At 37.8% G+C, this 24,003-nt stretch overlaps 1 protein-coding gene across 2 annotated transcripts in view; it reads left to right on the top strand.

Annotated features, from left to right (window-relative positions):
• The window catches only part of PPHLN1 (periphilin 1), a 63,871-nt gene extending 40,233 nt beyond the window's left edge, over positions 1 to 23,638 (top strand). For both annotated transcript variants that reach the window (XM_071423584.1, XM_071423583.1), the window contains exon 10: positions 20,822 to 23,638. In XM_071423584.1, the coding sequence (XP_071279685.1) occupies positions 20,822 to 21,031 (210 nt within the window). In that variant the 3' untranslated portion in view covers positions 21,032 to 23,638. The remainder of the gene's footprint in view (positions 1 to 20,821) is intronic.
• Positions 23,639 to 24,003: the final 365 nt, after the last annotated feature.

Genomic DNA, 24,003 nt, shown 5'->3' with positions numbered 1-24,003 from the left:
CATTTCTGTCATAATAAAATAACTACAGTTTGTGTAGTGTATGGGAGTTTACTGTATGCCTTCCTCACTGCCCCCAACCCCTCCTGTGTCCTTTGCTACTTTTGTTTTGCTTCAGGCAAAACTATTTTACAATTCTTTAACAGTATAAAGATGAAAGAGGTTGTAAATATGAAGTAGCTTCTGCATCTTGGCTAGGGATAGGCTCATGGTAAATGCATTGGAAAAATTTTGTAAGGCTTGGCTGTGGCAGATTAAGTGTCTTAAGTTCTAGCAGTTTTAGTAAAATAAGTAAATTAATAAATTGGAGTAATGGGAATCCAGGAAGGGATGGAGGATGTCAGAGCTGGCCTTGGAGGTATCTTTTCTTTTGAAAAGCTCACTTCAGCTGAGCCAGGGAAACTGGTTACTGTCTCCTTTGATTAGCTTGTTGATCTGCTTGTGCTGTTGCTCATTTCAGGCAAAATTATCTAGATTAGAAAAAATCCCCTAATTAAAATATAAGTTAAGAAGTAGGTGAGTTAAGTGAAGCTGAAGGAACTGGAACAGTAGCTAAAAACACATTAAAGGATTATTTCTGGTTGGGGATGAGGTCAGACATGCTTTGTTTCCGACTGGAGTAGACCAGACAAGAGGGGCAGGCCAGATGAGAGTAAAGATGGGCAAGCTGTAGATGATCACTCCTTCCTAGATCTGCTGTGGTCCTTCAAACCTTCTGTACCTAATACACAGTGACAAGGCCTTAACGATGGACTCATCATCATCGGTCTAATTTGGTTGGTAGCTTGGTACTACATAGCATGCCTCCTCTGAGCTTATGTTTATTTTACTTAAATGTAACTTGTAATTAAGTGTGTTAATTTATTTTTTCCTAATCAGAAAAACATGTGTGTCAGGTTTTGTTATTTTGCCTTAAGCTTCTCAGAAAAATTGATGATAACTCTTTTACTTAATTATATCATCTGTCTATGTGGTTTATTAGTTTCCTTGTATCAGTATCCCTCTCCTTATGTATAAAAGTGATTTATTTCTTTCTACATATTCTTAGACACCTTTTCTTTTATATTAATTCTGACCTGCTAATTTTTCTATCTTTCAGTGTTTATTCTAGACTTCCTTTTTACCATTACATAATCAAATCAGTCACGTTGTAATGCTTATTTGATCTCTATATTTCATTCTTGCCTTAGGATTTTTTTTTGTTTGTTTTCTGTTTTTGGTTTGTTTTTTTTTTTTTTTTGTGCTGGGGTCTTTCAATTTTGCAAATATGACCTATTTGTTATAAATTTGTGTTTTCATGTTTGTGAAAACTACAAGAAGGAGAATATAAAAGGTTTTGGTCAGTTTCTTCATTGTATCTTTTATTCTCCTTATGAATACATTTATTTAGAGGAGGATGCTTGTAAAAGGACATGAAAACTTTAGCTACTTTCCTTTTCTTGTGTTTGGGCCATCATGCTTTAGAAGTTGTAATCCTGCACTTTCCATTTGTCCAGCTGTGTTCTGTTCCCTTTCTGTGGACATTAATGGGTTATTTGGTGTGCACTGCCGTGTTCATAATTACAAACTGCTGCATATGCAAAAGCAGTGCAGCTCATTTTTCTCAGCACCTGAAGGTATGGTTTAATAAGGAATTATATTACCACATTGCAGATTTTTGCCAGCAGCCTTTTTCATTGGAAAGCTGATAAAAAGTGAGTGTTATTTAATAGGCAGTGCTCATAGGGAAATACTTCTAAGAGAATTTAATACCAGAAATGTATGCATTTATCCAATAACAGTGGGGTATTTCTTAGAGGGGATTGAATTAAATGTAAATCACCTTTAGCTTTCACCACCATTTATTGAAGATCTTGTTTGCCTTGTGTTTTTTCATGTAAACAGTTTTAGGCCTGTGCTGATCACATTATTTTGAAGTTGCCAAATGCTGGCTATTCAATCCATTGACAAATGCAGAGTTTTTGATGTAGAGGCACTTCATTACCTGATCAAGCAGCCTGCAGACTGCAAGATCTCAGAGGATTGTTTGCTTACAGACATTCTTTAAGGGCATTGTTTACAGGTGTTACAATTTGGTGGCAGATCTCTGGAAGACTTAAATGGGAGAGGGCTAGTAATTAGGTACTTGATTAAATTGCTGGAGTCAGTTGAAACCAAAAGAAATGTGAAAAAAGGTTGTTCAAATCTGAAAGACAAGATCAACTTCTTGGTCAGATAAAGTGAAAATCTAAGGAGTTATTCATTAAATAGCATTTTTTCAATCAAAAGCTGGTAGTGATTGACTTGAAATTTCTGGTTCTGTTGTGAGAAACCCAAAGAGCAAAAACAGGATGAAAGACTTGGAAACCATAACGCTGAGTGGGCTGGAAAGAAGAAAGATTAGTTTCAAGAGATGATGAGTGTCAACAGGATTGGAAAAGGTGTTAGAAAGAGAAGAAACTCACTAAAAATGTGTGGGCTTGGATATACAATTAGGAATTAATTTTGAGAAATTGCCTACTGAAAGAACTGTCAAAAGTTGAGATGCTTGGAAGGATAAGCAGAATTGACACTGGCAAACCTCCTGGGAATGATGACGGGTGAAAACCAGAAATGAATCATCTGAGCCTTGATAAAGGCAATAGTTCCTGTGGGAGTGAGGGTTATTGTTTTTGTGGGTTGGATCTTTTTGTTTGTTTATTGGGGTTTTTGGGGTTTTTTTTTGATGGTGGGCTTTTGTTGTTGGTTTTAATAACTTGGATTTAATTCAGAAGATAGATCCTTCTCTCCAGCTTGGTTCCCAGCTTATTCTTGCTTTAACAGAAGGGCATTTGTGCATTTAAGAAGTAGGTTAGCAGTGATGTTTTTTTAATTTTGAACTGTTTTAAGGATTAAAGATAATTTTATCTCTTAGTAGGCTCAATGCACTGAGAATTAATTTTTTATTCTTACAACCTACTGTCTCTTCAGCATTGTAACTAGGGAAACTTGCTGCTTCCTGGATTGAAGCAGAATAAGAACAGAATCAGTCCTGTATACCTAGTAATTTGATCCAAAAATTTTAACTCCCCCAGAAATAGCTCAAGCTCAAAGAATTACTGTCTAGCATCTCTACCCCCAAACACTGATTATGTATTAGCTCTATCAGTATTCCTGATACAGTCTGAGCACTGATCTTCTGAAACTGAAAGACTTAGGAGACAGGAGTCCAAGTGGTGCTTAAAGCAAGATAGATATAGGGCACACAGAGCACAACTTTGCCTCACGTGTCATGAGGAAAAGTTTCATAAAACCACATGTGATGATGGGATGGTGGTAACTCAGCAAACATGTAAAAACCCAAGGAAAGTGGCAAATGAATGGTAGTGGCAGGAGGGGTGGTGACAGGGACTTGATGTTTGACCTGGAAGCTGGTTTCCATTTCTGCTGCACTGACAAGTACTTTCAGGCATCAGGAGGTTGAAGCACACAGCAACAGAAGAGTGGCACACACAAAAACCGTAGGGAGGGAAAATCTGCTGAAGTGTGAATCTACAGTTTTGTGGGGTTTTGTGTGTCTTTTACAGACTGTTCTTTATACAACAGAAGCTTGATTTGTAGATGACAGCTTTCCTGGTGCTTGTAGTTTAATCCTCTAGCCCATTTGTAATTTGATTTATATACAACACTGACTCATGTATAAATACAGGATCATCTGTGACCAAAGACACTTTACTGACAAGTTGTGTTTGTCACCTGGTTCTTAAATTTATGTGCTGTATCTCAGTGTCTCACCTAGCCTGATGTCCTCTTTCTTTTGGCAGTTGTTCCATTGAGTAGGTTAAACTCAATATGTTTTAAAGATGGGTAAATTATGCCTATTCATTTTCTCTGCCCTTTAAAATACAGGATAATATTATAGTTTTAAGAGTCATCAGAATTGGGAACTTTTCTATAGTTAAATTTCCTAAATTATGTGGGGAAAACAATCTATAGTTGCATAAGTTGCTTATGCATGTGCTCCTTCTTTAAGTTATGATTATGAAAACATTAGATTTTTATCTTGGGATATAAATGACTAATGTACATCACCATTTATTGCTAACCCACAAAAGATCACTTTCCTGTTTTGTTTGACTTTTATTTGCATTGGTGTGGTGACTTGAGTCTTCAGTGGTTGTCAGGACATACACTTGTATGGATATCACAATGGCATGCTTTACAAAATATGGCATAAAAACAAGGGCCAGGATTCCCCACAGGACAAAGTTTATGGTGTGCCTGTTTTACCTTTCTGCTTTGTCTTGGAAAAGCTAATAGAGTCAGCCTCACTTGAAAAAAAACACAGAAAGTGAATACGGACAAAATTGAGTGCGTCATGTGCTGTTCCTGCTTCTTTACTGTCTCATGCTTCTTGAGAAGTAGTGTACATACATTAATTTTCTGCACTATTGAACTTCAAGTACTGCTCTGAATGACACTAATAACCTGTAATACATGGGTTTGATACTGTTTCTTCAAGGTTTAATTTGTTTGTTAGCAATCTTTCCCCTTCTCTTTACTCCAGATAGCTTAAATACTTGATCCCATTACAGCATAAAATGTTCTACTTACCTGTGCACTGTGTGCTTACTTGACCACAACTACACACCTCACAAGCACTTTACCACCTTTGTATAGTAAATAATTTATGTATTAACCTTTTTGGTCACATGCTACCTAAATTTAATTTTAAAAAATCCGCTTAAGCATTTTTGAACACAAAATCATAAATAGATTAGGATATGCTGACACAAGCTTTTCAGAGATCATCTACAGCTGGAAACTTGCCCATTTTATTATGGTTCTTCTTCACTTGGCTTCCTGGAGAAACTATCTTATGCAATCTCAGTATCTGTGCTGTGTATCTTTTGACTCTATTGTCTGATTTCAACTAAATTCAATTTGGGGATAAACCAAGATGATTAGTTGTTACAAGCATTATGAAAATAGGCTGTAACAGAAACTGTATGAGTTCCAGTGGAGACTATATTATGATTGCATCCCATTATACATCAAGAAGCCCCTTAAGCAAGTGCTGCAGTCAAAACCAACCTGTAGCACTGCAGACTTCAGCTGCACGTTACAAAGAATTTGGGGGCAACCATAGTTTGAGGAATTTAATCTGTTTTGTACTGTTCCCTGTGGTACAAAACAGAGATTTTATGCTGCTATCACAGAAGTATTTATGGGGCTTGACCATGAATCAGGTCAAGAAAAAGAAAGAAGAATTTGTGGACACTTACTTAACTAGTTCTCTTAAGCACAGTGTGCTTCCTTAAATGTGCCTGCTGCTACAAGAGTGTAGCCACCCTGTGCTGTGTGCTGAGCCCCTACTGCCTGAACATTCAGATCCTGAAGGTACTGCTTTAGACACAGTAATTTAATCATCAGGCAGAAATCTATAGAAAGCTATAGTCTTTGGTGGTATTTGCACAGTAACTGTTTATTCTTATCATAGGGAAGATAAAACTTGAGGACGTTTTTGTTCAGTTTCTAAAGCTGCTATGACCGGAACTGTCATCTTCCTTTAAGACACCTCACCATCTCCTAACATTGACAGGATTGGTTCTGCATATTTTTGAGAATTAACTCACTTGGAAGCACTAGTGCATCATTAAACACCCTCTGAACAGCCCCTTTCACCTGGCTGTTGGAGCCAGACTTTGATTTATTGTGAAGCAAGCCGGCCCTTAAGTTCTTGGGTCTATTTCTAGCTGAGGAATGAGGTGACCTCAGAATTGGAGGGTGGAGGATATCTGGAAGAGATGAAAGGATTTATGGTGACAGGAGAGGTAGGGTTAGTAACTGAGTGTGGGAAGCAATGAACAAGGGTGGGACTGGACTCACAGTTGAAAAAAGAGAGATTTTTGCCAAGATCAGGAACTGCAGCCAAAAGGGTGGGGGAAGGAATGAGATGGGGAGCATGGGTGGAGATGGGAATTAATTCCACAGAAGCTCTGAAGCCCATGGGCAAATGCAGTGGAGTTTCTCCCTGGCTGGAGGGTGGAGACGCTACATCATGCAAGAGAACCCGCTGCTATTTCTGGTGCCAGAAACAAGTGGGGAGCAGTCAGGTGCTCTCAGCTTGGTGTCTTCCTCTCTGCATGCCCTCGAGGCGTCTGCAGGAAGCTACAATTGTAAGGCAGGAAATGCAGCGTTCCTGCATCAAGTACTTGGAATTGCTTGCTAAAAAATTTGGTAAACGTGCCATTCACTGCTGTTGTTCTGTTTGGTTCGGTTTACTGTATTTGTCATCAACTAGGACGTAAATGTAATGTAACTTAATGTAAAAATTAGTTTTTTATTAAATTATTAATCTGCTTACCCAATTGTAGGTCTAGTCATAACTCAAAAATACTGACAATTTTTTTTAAATGTTTTTTATAGTTTTTGTCAAATTTACTCTTAGGCATCACTGCAGCTCAATGTACAGTTTTCCTATTTCTTATGTTGATATGGAAGGAGATTTCTTGCAATTATGTTTTTGCTAAAGTCAGAAACAGAGATAAGCAAGTAATTATCTGGTGTCTCATGACCCAGATAAGTTACTAAAAAACCCTGTACTTCAGGAGTGTTCCTTTTTACTTTAAGCAGCTACCCAGAAAAGCACATATCATTATATTGAGCTGGCTCTGAAGCTTTTTAATGTGTGTAGGTGTTACTCGTGTCACAGTAAGCAGCCAGAGCAGTGATCCCAAAGAGAAGTATCTCATCTACTATAAAGGTTGTTCTAAGTATTCCTAACAAAACATATGTGCATATTGCTGAGGAGTTATATTGAGATATGCAGAGGTCTGTTGGGGATAAAGTGCTGAGCTTGGTTTTGTCTCTTGTGGATCAACTAAGACTTTAAGAGGCAGGGACATTTAGCATGTTACCTGAGTATGAATACTCAGTGTCTGGTGTCAGGTGAGGTTTTATGCATGTAAGGATAGAAACTTCCATTGGTATGTTTGCAATTAATTTCACTATGTATCACTCAGCAGGTAGGTGTAATTAGTAAGCAAGTGGTTTTTTACTGTATTCCTTAAAGCTGCTGCATTACGTATTACATTAAAGCTCTGAAAGAACATGTGTGCATATGTACATAATATATACAGTGGGCAGTGTTTCCTTTCTTTAGATAATGTTTCCATGCAGTTATAGAACATACCTTTTGTTTATATTTTCCTGTTTGGTAGAAATGCAGGAAATGTAAATGCATTGCTGTCATGAGGTGATACAAAGATGTTCACATAATTAATTCAATTGACTTAAAATAGTTTCCAATGAATTTTTGATTTTTCGGGGTAGTAGGGTTATATGAGAGCTTGACTAAATACTTGCTAAGGGGATAGAGAGGACTCAGATAAAATTGTGGGATGAGTGAAGGTAGTCAGAGATAGTAGTGCTTCCTTTCTTAGGTATTTATTGGCCAACTGCAGGGTCTTCAGAGCAGCAAAAGTGATTTGGCTTTGTCCACAGTGCAGTTTGCTGAGCATTGATGAACTAAGGTGAACAAAGAAAAGAAGTAAACAGGTGAAAAAGATTAATACTAAGTTAAAATAATATAAAGAGAGTAAATTGATTATGTTAAAACCAAGCAATAGTTCTAAAATTAGGTTTAGGTGCTTTTCAGCCAACAAATGCAAAGTGTTAGTGGTGTTTTTTTCATCAGAAGTGTAAGCTGTTGACCTACCCTAGAGAAGGCAACTTTTTTCCCCTTGAACAGTTGCTGTTATTATTTTACAAAGTCCATGGTACTCTTAAATACATAAATAAATAATTCTTTGTGTACACTTATCCTTGAAATAGCAAAATTCCGTACGAGCTGATGTAAAAATAGAAAGTTTGCAATGTTTATACCTTTATGTGATTTGAAGGAACCACAAGCCCACTGGACTTTCTAATTTAAATGAGAGTATCATTCATTTTCATTGTTGTTTTTTTAATTTTTTATTTTATTTAATTTGGCTTGCTCTGTTCTAAATAATTAAATATTTTTTTCCTTATTTAATTCTGATCCTAGACAGTATAGTTCAGTCTTTATTAGCATGAGTTGTTCCGGGTTTTTTGGTCTTGGCTTTTTAATTTGTTTGTGTTTAGTTGGGTTTTCTTTAGTTGTTTGTGGGGTTTTTTTGGTGTTATTGGGGGTGGTGTTTGTGTTTTGCAAGTTCTGGAAGGCTATGTGAAGGAAGCAATGCCTTATTTTTTAGGATACGTTTATATGAATAACCTCTGTGTATTCTGTATCTTTGAGAACATGTGGTAATTTTGTATGATGTAAGGTTAAAAGGTAAATGGTATGGTACTGCTTTTTTTGGCTATTGCATTAAAGTGTTTGACCTTTAGTAACCTGTCTTTATCTTAGGCTGTAAACTGTTTAGTTCTGCTTATCAAAAGAGACTTCACTGCTCTCTTTCCATGCTGTTCTCATCCAAAACACACTGTATCAATCTGGCATCAGTAGACTTTATCAGCAGCAGCTATATTCTGTTTAGAGATTAGGCATAAAAAGTTTATGTTGTAACAGTGCATTTTATTCAGTGAATATTTTCATTTGTAGTTCAGTGGTTTCCAATTTCATTATCTAGATTAGATCTTCTTTTGTATTACCTTCTTATTACCTTACTCTTTACCACAATTTTAGCTGTTTGACTTTAAATTACTTTGTTTCGTGTCACTGTAAAGTGAGTTATTTTAGACTATTCACACTATACCCTCTGTCTGTCTAAAAGTAAGGTTAAAATGGCAAAAGTATCTTTGCAGATTTTTGACAGATTTTCTAATTTGTGAAGGGGCTCCCTTCAAATCATAACATGGTGGCTGTAACTTGAAACTTGATTAAGTGTTTAATTAAACAAGTCCCCCATACCTTCAGTTGTCTGTGTGATTTACAAAAGTGAAGTTCTACACATTAGAGTATTGGCCAGAGGAATAATTTGCTGTATCTTTGAAGTGGCCATAATTGATAATGCTGCTGGTGATTCTCAACAAATCTGTAACCTGCAGGAAGCTGACGGAGTTTGAGGGCAGCTGCTAGTTTGTTTGAGCTATTTTTTTTTTTATTGATGTGTTAACTCACGTGATGTTTTACTTTTATTACTAGTAAACAAATACTGTTACCCTAATCAGCCTCCCTGTTTATAGTTGGAGTAAATAGGATATTTCATGAAGTAAATCCAAGAAGACTGAGTCTCGACTGCTTGTATCCTTGTGTCAGCATTAGTGTGTCTGGCAGGACCAGGGCAGTGATTGTCCTGCTGAACTGGGCACTGGTGAGGCGAACCCTTTGTCCAGTTCTGGGCCCCTCCCTGCAAGAAGGACAGTGAGGAGATGGAGCATATCCAGAGAAGGGCAGCACAGCTAGTGAAGGGGCTGAAAGTCAATTCTTATGAGGAGCAGCTGAGAGAGCTGGGGGTGTTTATCCTGGAGAAAAGGAGGCTCAGGGGGATTTATCACTCTACAACTGCCTGAAAGGAGATTGTAGCCAAGCGGGGATCAGTCTCTTCTCACAGGTAGCAAGTGACAGGACAAGAGGAGATGGACCCAGGTTGCACCAGGGGAGGTTTGGGTTTAATATTAGGAAGAATTCACTGAAACAGTTGTCAGACACTGGAACAGGGTGCCCAGCAGAGTGGTGGAATCACTCTCCATGGTGGTATTTGAAAGATGTGTAGATGTGGCACTTATGAACAGGAGTTTAGTGGTGCACTTGGCAGTGTTATGTTTACAGCTGGACTCAATCTTAAAGGTCATCCTTAATGATTCTGTGATTCTGAGTTTTACCTCCCGAGTATTGGAAATATCTCTGTTACTTTTTGACTTGGTGGATTTGTTGCATCATGCTGCTACCAAAATTTGTAGGTGTCAGGCATCACAGAAAGCTGCTCTAAGCTGTCTGAAGAAAACAGAGCTAAAGCTCTCAAAAAGAAACCCCAGCACAGAACAGTATTTGATGATCCCAATTTCTTCTTTTTTTTTATAAGAACAGATTGAAGCCAGACTCAAAAAGAATCAAAGCTTTTCAGTGTATGCCAGAATCCGAAGACAAGCAAGCACTTCAAAAAAGTCACGAGTATGTTCGTGTATCTTGCCAAGTTTGCTCCCAGTCTGTCCTCTGTCAATTCACCCACCCCATCAGACAACTTCTGGAAAATGTTCAGTGACACTGGATTGAATAGGGCACAAGACATTCCTTGAATGAGTTTGATAGGTAACAGTTCTTGTGCTGAAATGCTGCAGCATTGCGTAACTATCTCATTAAGAAAAGCTTGAAAAGAGACTGTAGAGAGCCAGTGTTCTTAGAAGATGTTTTTAAGTACAAAATGGGCTTGTTTTTCCCAATGAAAAAGGCAAGTGATTTCCATCCAAGCTCTTTTGAGCCAGCTAATTGCTGTGATTCTTAAGTATTACTTATGACTGTAACCCAAATTTGTCGAATAACTAATTCCATGGGATGCATGGAATAACTAAGTGCCATGGGATGCAGTCAGTGGTACATCCACTCAGTAAGTGCAGAACTTGTACTACATTCCCTTGGAACCACAGTTGGTAATATCTGCCCTAAGACATATGATTTACTAACCATAAAAAACAATCTCTACTCCTTGTGGCTTTCTCTTTAGGGAGAGACATGCTTTCTGACTTACCAATTTTTGGATCAGATTTCTGCTCCCACATTGATGTGAAAATAACTCAAATTGTGGAAACAGATTTAGAAGGAGAGAGTTTGTGTGTTGAATGCTAAAAACACAGAAGGAATGAACATATTTACAATAAGGAATGAGGCTTCATCATACAGGTTCTCTGACCTACTCCAGCCCCAGCTATTGTGCCAGCTTCACGTTCTGTTTCTGTATATATTTTGTGTTTGACTGAAGTTGCATACTAAGATATGCAAACATTTAAATACAGATCCTCTATGCTTTGTCTGTCTGGGTTAGGGGGCAGTTCCTTGAGTGTTTCCAGATGAGCTCAAGGTGGATGCACTAGTGTAAAGCTATAGATAAATGTCCTCTTTAGATGTCATCCGTAGCTGCTCATCACTTTCTCACCCAGGACAGGTGATTCCTCCCTGCAGCCCAACTGATGTCCTAGCATGTGACCTAATCAGACTGGTTTTGCCTAAGAATTCATTTTAGGAGTAGTCCTGGATATTACTGGCTCACACAAACAAGTGGGGTGGTGGTTTCTGGCATAGGGACAGTGACAGCTGGGAAGGGGGAGTAGCCTTTTCAGCTGACACAGCTGCATGTGGAAAAATCTATCTATCCTCAAGCTAAGAAAAGGTTAGAGAAGTATTCCAAAATAATTTTCTTTTTTGTTTATTTTGTTTTAGATTTGAAATGAGTACTTAAATGATGAGTGTCTATTTCAAGGGTAAAGGCAGGACAGTGACTTGGACTTGAAAAAAATTTGATTCATTATTGAGGCACTAATAAAACTGATTTGTGAGGCTAATATAATGTGTGAAGTAATTCAAAACCTTCAGAAGCAGTAAGGTTTAACATAAACTAAGCCATAAAATGTTGGTAATCGAAGTAATTGTTTTTCTTCTTGCAGCTGTTGCTTTTCTATTCTGAGAAGCTGCCCATTACATACAGTAGTTTACTTGGTTTGTGTAGTATTTTCTTTATGCTGCATATGTGATGAAAAAAACCTACCCTTTGGCATGCAATTTCATACTTGCTTTAGCATTTTTTTAACCATTAAAGAAAAAATTCAAGTTGCTCTTTTTATAGTGATGGGGAGGAAATCTTCACTTGTGAGGACTGGTTCTTAAACTCATAGATCCACCAGCTTTGAATTTGTATTAGCAATGCTGTGCCAGTTAATTGTGCTACTAATCTGCTCAGAGTTGCTCTTAATTGGAAAGAAGGGGTTGTTGTGGGGTTTTATTTTTGTTTTGTTTGTTTGTTTTTTATTACTGCTTATTTTCATGTGCAATTGGAGAAAATACAGGCAATCCACACCTCTGGGTAAAATGCTACCTTGCCCATTAACAAAAATGAGCCCACTTTAGGCAGAATGTTGTTGAACCTGAGAATATTTGTAGCTGAGGATATTTGTTGAAATTGAAAGTGGGATGACTTTTCTTGAGGGAAAACTAAGTCATCGCAAGTCAGTTTGGGTAAAATCAAATGCATAATTCTTGATCTTGACTTCAACACAGTCAATCTGTGTGGATTTTGAACTACTGTACATTTCATACAAAATATTTGTCTGGTTTTATGACAAGAAAGATTGGTTTGTCATTTTATTGTTGCTGTTAATATACAGCCCATTCTGCTGAAGCTTAAATGAATATCACTTTCCTTTATGGTCAGTGGACATAACTGAAAATTATTTAAAGCATTTTTAACAAGACAATTAGCCTAGAGTCTTTTGCAGATAAACTTCACCCTTCCTGTTTTGGATGGAGCAATAACTTTACTGTGGATCAGATTTAGGAAGTGGCTTTCCATCAATTCAGTATTTTATAAATAAAAAGTTGTAGGGTGAGGCCCTTCCTTTGGCATAAAGCTGATTATTTCCTGTTTAATCCTAAACTGGTGTATTTCAACTAATGGAAGTTTCCTAGCATCTGTTGGAGAGGAGAGTTTTTAGGATTTTGTTTTCATTTATGCTCCTACAAAAATAGAGTTTCTGTGTTTTTGACTATTATTATAGAACAAAGAGAAATTATTAGATATATAAATAGTTACCCTTTTACAACTTTTGAACGTGGCTGCACAGTTGTTTGTACCATGGCATTCTTAAGCATACAGCTGGGTATTCTTAAACATGAGCTGCATTGACACATCTTCAAGAGATCATCAGTCCTTCCAGTGAGATTTAGAAACTGATCAATTGTAATTGCAATGGGTTTTTTTAAATTTCATATTTATCATCTCCTTGCACAAGGCACACACTTTCTATAAGAAGAGGCAGAATTTAAACTTGTACTGCTGTTTTACCTAAGGAACACACAAGTTAATATATGAAGTAACTCTACCCTCATCCAACACATCTGTTGTAAAGAAGCCTATGAAATCGAGGCCACACACAAACTGGTCTCCAAGGGCCTGTAGTTGGTGTTAAAATGCTGTTATTATGTGGTCTGATTGGTTTAGTGAAGAATAATCTCCAGTAAAACCATGTAATATAATAGTCCTTGCTCTCCCACATGGGAGCTACTTCTGCTTGACTAAGCAAGACATTTCTTGAAGAAGTAATAATACACTTGTTCTTGCCAAAATGTAACATTAAATGAAGTGTATAATCATGTACATTTCTGTTGTGTACCAGTTCTTGTTCATTTAAACATTTGTGTCAAGTCCTCCACCATAGTATTAAAAAATAGTAAACACATGGATTTCCTAGCAATATATTTAAATTCTTACTCCTTGTGGAAAACTTGTAGTACTTTTAAAGCAATGAGTAACTACTTGGAATTTGTAAGCTTTCATAAATGAAGACTCTCTTTTCTAAATAGCACCAACTTTTGCTATGATTGTTCTGAATCATAACAGCCTTGCTCTACAAATTTGTCCTTGGGTAACCACAGCTGTAAGCAGGCACTGCACTTGCTGAGGGACTTGACATTTTATTGCTTTTTAATTACATTATTCTTTAGGTCTCCTCAACAGTGTCATACAAAAGCTGGATTCACACAGGTCAATTATTCTGCCCAGTGTGTGTAAAAGACCAGGGTTGTGTCTCAGGACCCAAGCCAACTCTTGAAGATTTTCACCTTTGAAAATGTATTTGTAAACTCAGCAGAGTTGGTCACTGTTGACAGACACCCACCCCTCAGTTTTACAGAGCACTTTTCATAGTAGAATTCTGCTTTTAAATGAAGAGAAAGCCTTGTGTGGTGGCATTGTTTCAGACTGCATGTCCTCTATCAGATTAGGTTAGTGAAAGGGATGAGTGATGCTGTGACCTGGAAGTGAAGTGCTGCAAACCAGCTGAACAGAAACACTCCAGCTCCCAGCACCCTCCCTGCTCACCTGCTGCCCCCATGTATTGCCAATACTGGTCCTTGAGGACAAAGTGGAGCTCAAATCTGAATCCCTATCTCTTTTAGAGTGAAGGCTCTATCAACATCTCTTCCACACAAGGGACTTCCAGGAGACTTTTCAGTCAGATATTTAGATGCCAAAAATGGTGGGTTATTTCTGAAAGTTGATTAAATCTATTGAAGTTCCGAAAAAGGAACTTGAAAGTTTCATTGGAAAAGGAGACAGAATTGCATTTAAGTGCAAATAACTTTAATAATTTGCATATCTTCAGTAAGAAGCAAATTGACATGAAATTGTTCATTATTGCATAATAGATTAAATAACTTGTTTCCCCCAGTTTGCATTTCAATGAGTATCTAATTGGTCTATAAACACATTGATTAATGGGTGTAGAAAATATTTCATGGATACAGGGCAAAATTGTTAGTGTGTTTTTAAGAAAGGAATAGAGTGCACTTCTTGATATGTTAAACATTGTATGCCACTGTAAACTGTGTACTATCATAACCAAGCATTGAATTTGTTCTATGTTAATTTAGTTTTTTGTAACCATAAAAATTAGTTCATTTTGGTTGAAAATCAGTTTTAAATGTCTTGATCATGAAAATTGTCTGCAAGTGGTTTAATGACATTTCTGAGCATTCTTTGCACTGTGGAGCTATAAACTTATATTTTGTACTCATAAACATAACAGTACAATTACATTGCCACTGCAGTGATGAGAATGTCTGTGTACTCTTTTAGTAGTGGATTAACTTATTGTAGTTGGGAAGAGTAAATTTGGGGTAAGTTAATGAAATCTAATTTACGTGGTTGAAAAAAAATTCCAAGATAACACATAAATAAATGAAAAAGAAGGGATTTGGGAAGAGGTAATAATTACTTTTAAAAGATGCCATTGACAAAGAAAAAGCTGTGATAGGGGCAATTCAATGTTTAGTAGTTTCCCAGTTTGCTTAAGCTTACATACACAATTAAAATGCAAATTTGACTGCATATTCAATCAGGTTAGAGTTAGGTCTACATTACAAAAAATTCAGTATTGTTTTTAGTTAGAAGTAGAAGAAAAATTATACCTCATAGTCTGTTCTCAGGAAAACCTGGCACAGACGTGGCTTGGTTAATAGAAGACTGGTTTGTCAGACTTATTTTAGGTCTGCTTAGGAGGGGAAATAAGAAGCTGGTTTATACCACCAGAGGGCTATACCAAACCAGCTATCATAGTTTAGGTGAGGGAACAAAAGCTGTTATCTCTGTCTGGTGTGGGGGGGGCCTGGGGCATCATTGAAGTGAGGGAAATTTCCAGCAGTTTGCTCATGGAGTGTCTGGAATGGACACGGTATGGCTTTCAAACTGGTGCTGTTCTTGTGCTCTGCATGTTGATGCTCTGCCTTTCAGTGAGAAATCAAACAACTACCTGTGAGCAGGTTGCTTCTTTCCTCCTTGCATGGAGTGTTTGATACCTGTTGGAAATATGCTCTTAGTAACTGACAAGCTTCTGTCTTCTGGAAGATAATATATGAAATGTGTACTTGCATGAATCACAGATGCAAAATTGTGATTGCTGGGCATGTTGGGTCTTCTCAAAGTGAGTTAATATCTAAGGGTTGCAGGCTATTTAACGTGGTTTCTGAGCCACAGCCCTGGCTCCTTCCCCTGTGGTAACAGAGCCTTGGGGGGTCTTTGGCCTTTGGATGAGGAGCTGAGAGCAGGCATCTGGAAGATGAGTACTGACTCACAGGCACTGATGGTGGGCTGTGTACATATGGTGCAGAGCTGCTCACAGAGTCTAGACTTGCGTCGTGCCGCTCTGAAGGAGTTCTGGTGGAGGCGAGAGAGTGTTACATCAATCTTGAAATGTATGGAATGCTAAAAATACTCCAAAAAAAACCCCAGGAAAGGTTGTAAGGAAAAAGATCAAGAAGTTGGAAATTACAGATTAAATAACGGCATCAATTTTGCCTGCTAAATCATCATATCCACCTAATGGATGTGGTCTTTATCATGTTTGCTGGTCCTGCTTGTCTCTGTGAGCAGAAATACCCCCTTCTGCACTGGAGTTTGCCCATCTCCTGCATATGGCTGCTCAAGCCTGGCAGGTGCAAGTCTCTGGATGAATTCTATGGAAGAGGTTTTCATGTGTGCATGAATCCAAGAGCACTCAATAACAGTGCCACACTGTCATATTCATTCAAAACCGTATTTGGAGAGGAAAGTGTTTTAATACCTGCATATAAAATAAAGCACATCCATTAGAACAGTTCTCCCAGAAATGAGAAGTGGAGATTCATTTGAGTCCCTTCTAAATCAGGAGAAATTTGCATTTCCCATTTGCTACTCAGTTCTACTTTCTAGAAGCTGTGGACATGTAAGATGCAGAGGCTAACTTTTGTATCCTGGTGGGACCAGTCTTCCAGAGAGTCATTCCAATTATCAGAGAATTTCTCTTTTGTTTCCCTTTTCCTAAAAGCCTATTTAGAATAGATACTGTGGTTTTAGCTGTTCTGAGTCACCTTGAGAAGTTAAAACTTCTTTGCACAGACTGTAGAGCTAAGCTAGGGAAACTGGGTGCATGGGTTGAAATAAGGCTTGTCCTCATCCCCTTTGAATACCATTGTTTGGTCTTGCTGTTGAAATAAAGCTGGCCAGGTATGCAAGATTTTGAGATCAAGATTGCTCTCATGATTCTTGTAGCCTGTAGTTATTTGCAGGGAAGGGCATCCTAAGTTCTAATTTGCATTGTCATTACTGTTTATATTGTCCAACAGCTCTTTTGCACAAAGTGTGTGTGCGGCTCTGGAACAGTTTTGAAGAAAACCATAGTGCTGTGCTAGTCAGAAAATTATATGGACTGTCAGTGAGTAGTAGGCATGTTGTCCCTGGCCATGTGTAATGTCACCCATCAGCAAAGCCATTCATCCTTCAGTTTAAGCCAAGACCACTTTTAGATTATCATTGAAAGAGGGATATAGCAGTCAAAGACATGAGCAGTCCCCATGTGCTTGCTTCTGCCCCTCTTTCTTCCTGTTCAGAGGTTGTTAACATTCCACAGCTGAGCTGGAAGAACAGAGTGTTTGATATCCGTAATTTTTTACATGTCAATGTCATACATTGTAATTCAAGACACTGTTGATGGCACTTTGAAGCTCACTGTGAAAACTTGGCATAGATGTAGATGAGGGAGTTCTCAAAAGTTTCATTCTGCCTGCAGAGTTCTAGGGCTTGATTGCCTCCAACCTGGGCAACTGACATCTTCATTGCTCTAACTAGGTCTGGAAGTAAATGTCTTTTAGCTATATTTAAACAGCTCTAAGTGTAAATTTTGGTCTAACTTTCTCAAATAAATGAGGTGTGCTCACTAAGATATTGCAGGTGCATCACAACTTTATATTTGCATCAAGTACTTACACAGAGAATGGCACAGCAAAGGGCTGATCTCAGCCAGAGCCTCCATGCCCTTATCATGTAACATTCTAAAATGCCATGAGAATAATATAAAAGCATGCATATATGTGATCCCGTGACCTCACAGATGCCAGATGTGCTGATTTTGGAAAACACTTCAAAGAACTTGAATTCAGCTTAAATACTTGCCATGCATAGGAGAAGCAAGAGTGCATATATCTATATATATGCAGATATAGATATATACAGTGTGTGTATTTAATATTGTATTTACATATTTGGAAGTAGAACAGCTGTTTCTACTTTTTCTTCATCTACTTAGTAAAGTTTTACACGCTCTTTCCATTATGCTGGTGCTGTAGCTTAGGTCAGAGAATGAATGTGTGCTAGGGCCATGGTAAATGAGAGCCCTGTGGCTCTAGCTGTTTTCAGGATTATCTGATTTATATGTCAGACAGAATAATCATGTCATTGGTATCATTCCTTTTCTTGTTTTTCATTTTAAAACTGTTATTTCTTCTTTCTCCACACATGCAATCATTTTCAGGTTTTAGTTCCAGATGTTTACAGATGAGCTTTCTATGGTCTGAGCTCAAAATCAGTATCAGCTGGAATTTTAAAGATAGGGTTATTTTCATATGTTGTGGATCACGAGTTCTTCCAGTATTTTTCTCCAACAGAGAGCTCTTTCTGCATGGTTGGAATCTTTTCTGCAGTTTTCTTTCTTCCTCAAGCATCACAAAGCATCACATTCTCATCTTATTTGTCAGAATAGCCTCCTTTTATTCTCTCTAAAGATAGATATTAATGTCATGCCACTGTTCCCTCTTCTTTCAAGAGCTTTCAGTGCTTTCACAAAACACTGAAAGTAATTTTTTTTCAAGTCATTGATTGTACCATTAAGCTGTAATTAATTAACATATTCAGTATTGATATTCTTGTAATTGATAATTGCCATTTCCTTCTGTAAAGCAAAGTAAGATATCTCTGAAAGTTGGTAGTTGTGCCTTGACTTCAGAAAGAAACTATTTTGTGAAGTTTTCACTTTAAGACCATGGCTCACAGTTCTTTCAGTTGTGCTGATGCATCTGGTTTTAGAATTGAATCACTGAATCACATTAATGGGGTTGGGGGGAGAAGAAATTTTAAAAGGGAACATCTCAGTGATGCAATTTACTTTGCAGCTATACAAATAGATTTATTAGCACAATTGTGATGGAGGCAGATTGTACCAGGATCAGAATTAGCAGCTGGGGCAGAAAGCTTGTTGAGAGAAAATTGCTCAATTATTGTTAGAGGAGCTGAGCTGTTTCCTTTGTTTTCTGTTGTTAAAAGTGCCTTCCTGCTCCACCTTTGCCCTCTTCCCCCAGTTTAGGTAAATTCTATTTTTTAAAAGTCTTTTGTCACAAAATATTGAAAATGTTCATTTCTTTGGTGAAGGTGTTTAGTTTCCAGATTGTTGTGACAGCAAAGTGACTTTTTGGATTCAGTGAATGACAAGGGCTCTCTTGATTCTCTTCCAAGTCTTCTTTTGTGAAAATTTGGAAGAAAAATGTGCTTAGCTCAAGCTAGTATTTATATTCTAAGAGTCACAGAATTTCATCTGGGCTAGTTCTTTGTGGTGTGTGGGAGAAGTAGCAGGTAGCACTATTTGCCTTTAGTTTGCAGACCCATGAAAAGTAGAGCATTTCCTTCAGTTGTAGCTTTGGGTGCCTCCCTGTGCAGCTCTTTTTGAGCTTTTCCTTTGGGAAGAGAGAAAAAAGTAACACAGATTTCCTCCATTTGAAGTTTTTACAAAGTACCATGTTTTACTTGCTGTGGAGCATGAGCTCTGAGAGTCTGGAATTTGTGCTGTTATTTTACTACCAAAGAACTACAAAGCAGGAAACAAACCCCTCTCTGAAAAAAATGCCATGTGCATTTCCACACTTAAAAATGTTTGGCTTAAATTTGGTTTGGGCTACACTCTTCTTTATGACTTGTTACTCTCCACTGAAATTTAGTCCCTTCCAAAAGGTTCTCTTTTATTTGCCAAACGGTGTTTGAAAAGTGGGTCTGATCTTAAACTGTTTTCCTAGACTATGCTATTAAGCATTTAAGAAATATCTTCATTAAAGGTATCATGATAATCATTGTTTTTCTAAGAATAGTTTAGTTTTGTACAGAATGTTGGGGCTTTTTGCTGTTTTTCTGACATGAAGATGCTTGAGCTGACCTCAGACTGGTCCTTATGAATGGGTTCTTAGGGTGGGTTTTCACTGGGGGAGGGATGGGTGTGCCTTGTTTGGTTTTTTATTTTGTTTTTAGTAAAGGGGAATTACTTACATACAGTTGTATCATTTCTGTCCACAATACAGATAAGTGTGAAAGGAAAGGGTTGCACATGTCTGTGAAAAACAAGTTCTAAGACAAGCAGACAATACCAAAAGATAATCATACGTGGAAGAATATCAACATTTTAGCTTTTTTTCCTCAAAAAAAGATGTATGGAGATAGAAAACTTATTTATCTTCAGTCAAAAAGCTAATGTATTTTCTAAATGGAAATTGGCCTAAGAGGTTTGAAAATGAGTTGCATCTGGCAGTTGGAAGACTTTGAGAAGATCCTTTTTTGCTGAGTGTTCAGATGAATAAACTTAGCTGGAATTTGGAAAAAAATTTGAAATGTCACTGACTTGCTTTGGAAATTGCATAAGAGTATTCAATTTATGCATATGTTTATTATGCATGCGTTTATATATTTTAATTTATGTATGTGCTTATGTTTGTTGCTGCAAAACAATTGCAGAGATAATGAAAAGTTAGTTCACCTCAAATGTGGTGCATGACTAGCTTGCAAACTCTCCATTCGTTGTGGGAGATGGATTCAGGTAAACCACTGCCAGGACTTCTTTAATCCTTAGTGATTAAAGGCATCCCAACTAACTAAAGTCTTCTTTGTCAAGGAGTTCTATAAGAAACAGATATCCAATAAACAAACAAAATTTGGTGAAATTATTTAAACACATCTTATATTTGAAGTATTAGGAAGGATTACAAATGAAATTGTTGGTGCTTTGTATGAGGATTGAGATTGCTAGACATTTCGCAGTTTAATTTTAAATATATTGAAATGAAAAGAAAATCTGGTTTAGCATTTGTACTTTGCTTTACTGTTATCTATTAAATATTGCTGCAAGGGGAACTGCATTTCTCTATTATGGTATTTCACCTTATAAAAGTTATTTTTGGTATCCAGATAGTGCTGAGCTAGTTACATTTTTATTAGCACTGGTCAGAAGAGAGGAAATGGTCAGTAAGTTTTACAGCTGAAATTCAAGTTAAATCCAATATCCTTTGTTACGTTTGGATCTAACTCAATAAGGGTTAATGTAAATAATGTGCTAATGTAAAGACTTTGGCATTTAATAATTTTCTAAAATGTGTTGTTTCTAGGTCTACAGACAAGACTGTGAAACCTTTGGCATGGTAGTGAAGATGCTAATTGATAAAGATCCATCATTAGAGAAGTCCATTCAGTTTGCCCTGAGGCAGAATTTGCATGAAATAGGTGAGCGATGCATTGAAGAACTCAAACATTTCATTGCTCAGTACGATGCTGCCAACCAAGATGTGTCAGAGCCCTTCAAAGAGGGCTCATACTAAGGACAAAAATATGCTTTTAGATCCTCTGCATTGTGTCTGCCATAGTACATAAATCTGCTTTCTGTGGGGAAAGAGGAACTTTTGTTTGAGGTTTGAACCCAAGGCCTGTGCTCCTTTCCAGTAGCTCAGGTGGCTGTTCCCTTGTCCTCTGTGGTCTCCACGATTGCATTCATCCTACCTGTTCTTGTTGACATATATTCCTTTGAAAGGATGTTCTTTTCAAAAATGCTGTAAAGCAATGAACTGCTTTTGAAACCTTACACAGTTACCTTGGAAAAAATGATCAGTCTAATGTCCGTACACTTACGTTTTGATGCTCACAAGTGTAACTTGAAACATTGTATTTTTTATTAAAATTACATGAAGCCCCTCTCATTCCTCAAGTTATGCACAAATATGTCTTGTTATCATACATGCTATAGGAAGGGAAAACTTGCAAAATTGGTCACAGTTATGATTTAAATTATTTAGTCTGGTTTAATTTAAAAAATCAGCTGAATTCTGTAAAATTACACTAGGGTTTATCTCTAGTCTCTGACTGCCAGAGTAATTAACTACTTGATGTAAAAAGTGCTGTATTTTTGTTCTAATTGCAGGTTCTACAAAATGCCTGTTAAATTTTGGTGTTTTCCATATCATGACTCACTACTAGTAAGCAGTATTATGTAGGAGGGTTCCATTTCTTGTTACTGTTTGCTCTGTTTTTAACTACACTGTACAGAATGTAGCTGTGGGCAGCCACCGAGCAAGGAAAGGTCACTTTTCCTACTCTGTTGCTCTCCCCACTTACAACTTCTCAAGCCTTTTCATCCATCAGTTTCAACAATAAGGAGGCTGTTATGTAATCTTTATTTCCAGCTTTAAGAAGGAGCAGGAATTGGGGTGTCAAGGATGGACAAGGAAAGTGAGCAGGACCATCTCTTCAGTAAACCCAGGTGTCTTGGTTTGAAAAGACAGGTGTCTGCTAAGAAGGCAGGAGCCTCTCCTGAAATGGAAAATGTAAACCCCCTTCCTCTGAATTATTATAATTTTGAAATTAAGGGGCTTTCAGGCAAAGATATGGGAATAGGAATAACAGCTCTTTACTAGGAAAATTAAAATAAAAATGCAGAGATACAAAACAACACTGACAGAGTCAGAATACAACCTAACACCCTCTTGGTCAGTGTGTTGGTAGCAGTCTGATTAAATGGTGGCTGCAGTCCTGCTGGAGTGACAAGAGTGGTTCTGTTAAAGCCCTGGTCCTGTAGAAGGGTGTAATTTTCCAGTTGTGGTGTAGATGGGCCTGGTCTTCCTCTGGAAATCCAGTAGAAAAAGGCTCCTTTTTCCTATTTTGGAATACCTAAAGGTATTCCAAATCTCAGATTTTTATCTAGGTAGGAATGCTTGGCTCCTCCCCCTGGGTGGAGCATCTCACGCCTGGGATGGTGTAATTTTCAGTCAGGCAGTGAGACTCCATGGCCCATTAACAGAAGGCATCTCCTTGGACTGAGGATGGGTCCTGGAAGAGATAAAGCAAACTGCCCCACCTGGTTTTAACAGCTGGCTCATTAACAGGATATCCCCCCCAGAGTTATGAGGGATGGGCATGGAAGAGATAAAGAACACTGCTCCACCTGGTTTCAACAGATGGTGATAGATTACATACTTCTGGTTACATCTTACATTGCAGCCTTAGAGACCAGGTTGCTTTCTGTTAGCTGGAATACAAAGTTTATCCTTAAGTCCTCAATTTCACTATCACTTCAAGCCTAGGTGATTCTGGTTAGTGTCCAGCAGCACTTTTGACCTGATAGAACAACTTGCAGTTTGGGAACAGTGGTTAAAGAAAGCCAAGAGGTTCCCAGTGAAAAATATTTAGGATGCAGTGCAATCCTGATGAATACATTTATTAAGGTACTGGTTTTTTATGAGCATTTTAGGAAAGTGATAATGTGAGTCATAATCACAGGGAGGTAAGTATAAGCATGATTGTTTTGTATACATTGCATTTAGAGCATGTGAAACTCTGTAAAAGGACTAATAACCAAACTCACTATTTCCAGATTTCATCAGAATGGTATGCAGAAACACAAAGTAGCCATGATTTGGCATGTACAAGGTACTGTATGTATCACAGCATCTTACACATGCAAATCTTGATATGGTGTATTAAATTTGTATTGCATCAGATTCCTGAGATGCCTGGTTAGTTCTCATGTCAGCGAGGGGAGGTTTTGCGTTGGCTTTTCTTCTTTTCTAAGAGTTCACATTGCTCCAAGGAGATGACCTGCAACTGGGATTGTGTGGGCTGCACAGTGAGTGGGAATCAGCTCATGGATCCTACAGGATGCTGATTTGGGGAGGGAGAGAGGAGAAGAGAGGCAAGCTATTGTGACATAGTAGTGAGACCTGATCCACTCCTTCTGGCGACAAACTGGTTACTGAGATCAGTTAAAGTCTCCTCTGATGCAGAAGCATCACTACAGCACTTCACTACTTCACTACAGGACTGAGAGCCTTCAGGATGTTACATCTGAGTTTCTACTTTGGGTTAGAAATGCTAATGGAAAAATAATAAAATTGTGTGTAATATATTTTTTATTAAAAATTGCCATTGTTACTGTACAGTTCGTTAGGCGTTTCTTTTGTTAGAAGCCTGATTAAGTTTATTGTTATTAAAGTATCCAAGTTTTCAAGTGCTTTTCTGTAAAGTAAGGCCTAAGTTTACACTCACAGAATCATAGAATATCTCAAGTTGGAAGGGACCTGTAGTGTTGGTTCAATCCAACTCCCTGCTCCTCACTGAACCACTAGGAGCATTGTCCAGATGCTCCTTGAACTCTGGGAGGCTTGGGGCTGTACCACTTACCTGGGAAGCCTGTTCCAGTGACTAACCATCCTCTCATGTCCAATCTGAACTTCCCCTGATGCAGATTCATTCCATTTCCTTGAGTCCTGTCACTGGGCACCAGAGAGAATTCATTGCCTGC

This window comes from Agelaius tricolor, unplaced genomic scaffold (genome assembly GCF_023055355.1).
Source record: "Agelaius tricolor isolate 1412-34295 unplaced genomic scaffold, bAgeTri1.0.p SCAF_3, whole genome shotgun sequence".
In the NCBI taxonomy this organism is placed as follows: domain Eukaryota; kingdom Metazoa; phylum Chordata; class Aves; order Passeriformes; family Icteridae; genus Agelaius; species Agelaius tricolor.
This window is presented reverse-complemented; position numbering and strand designations above follow the sequence as displayed.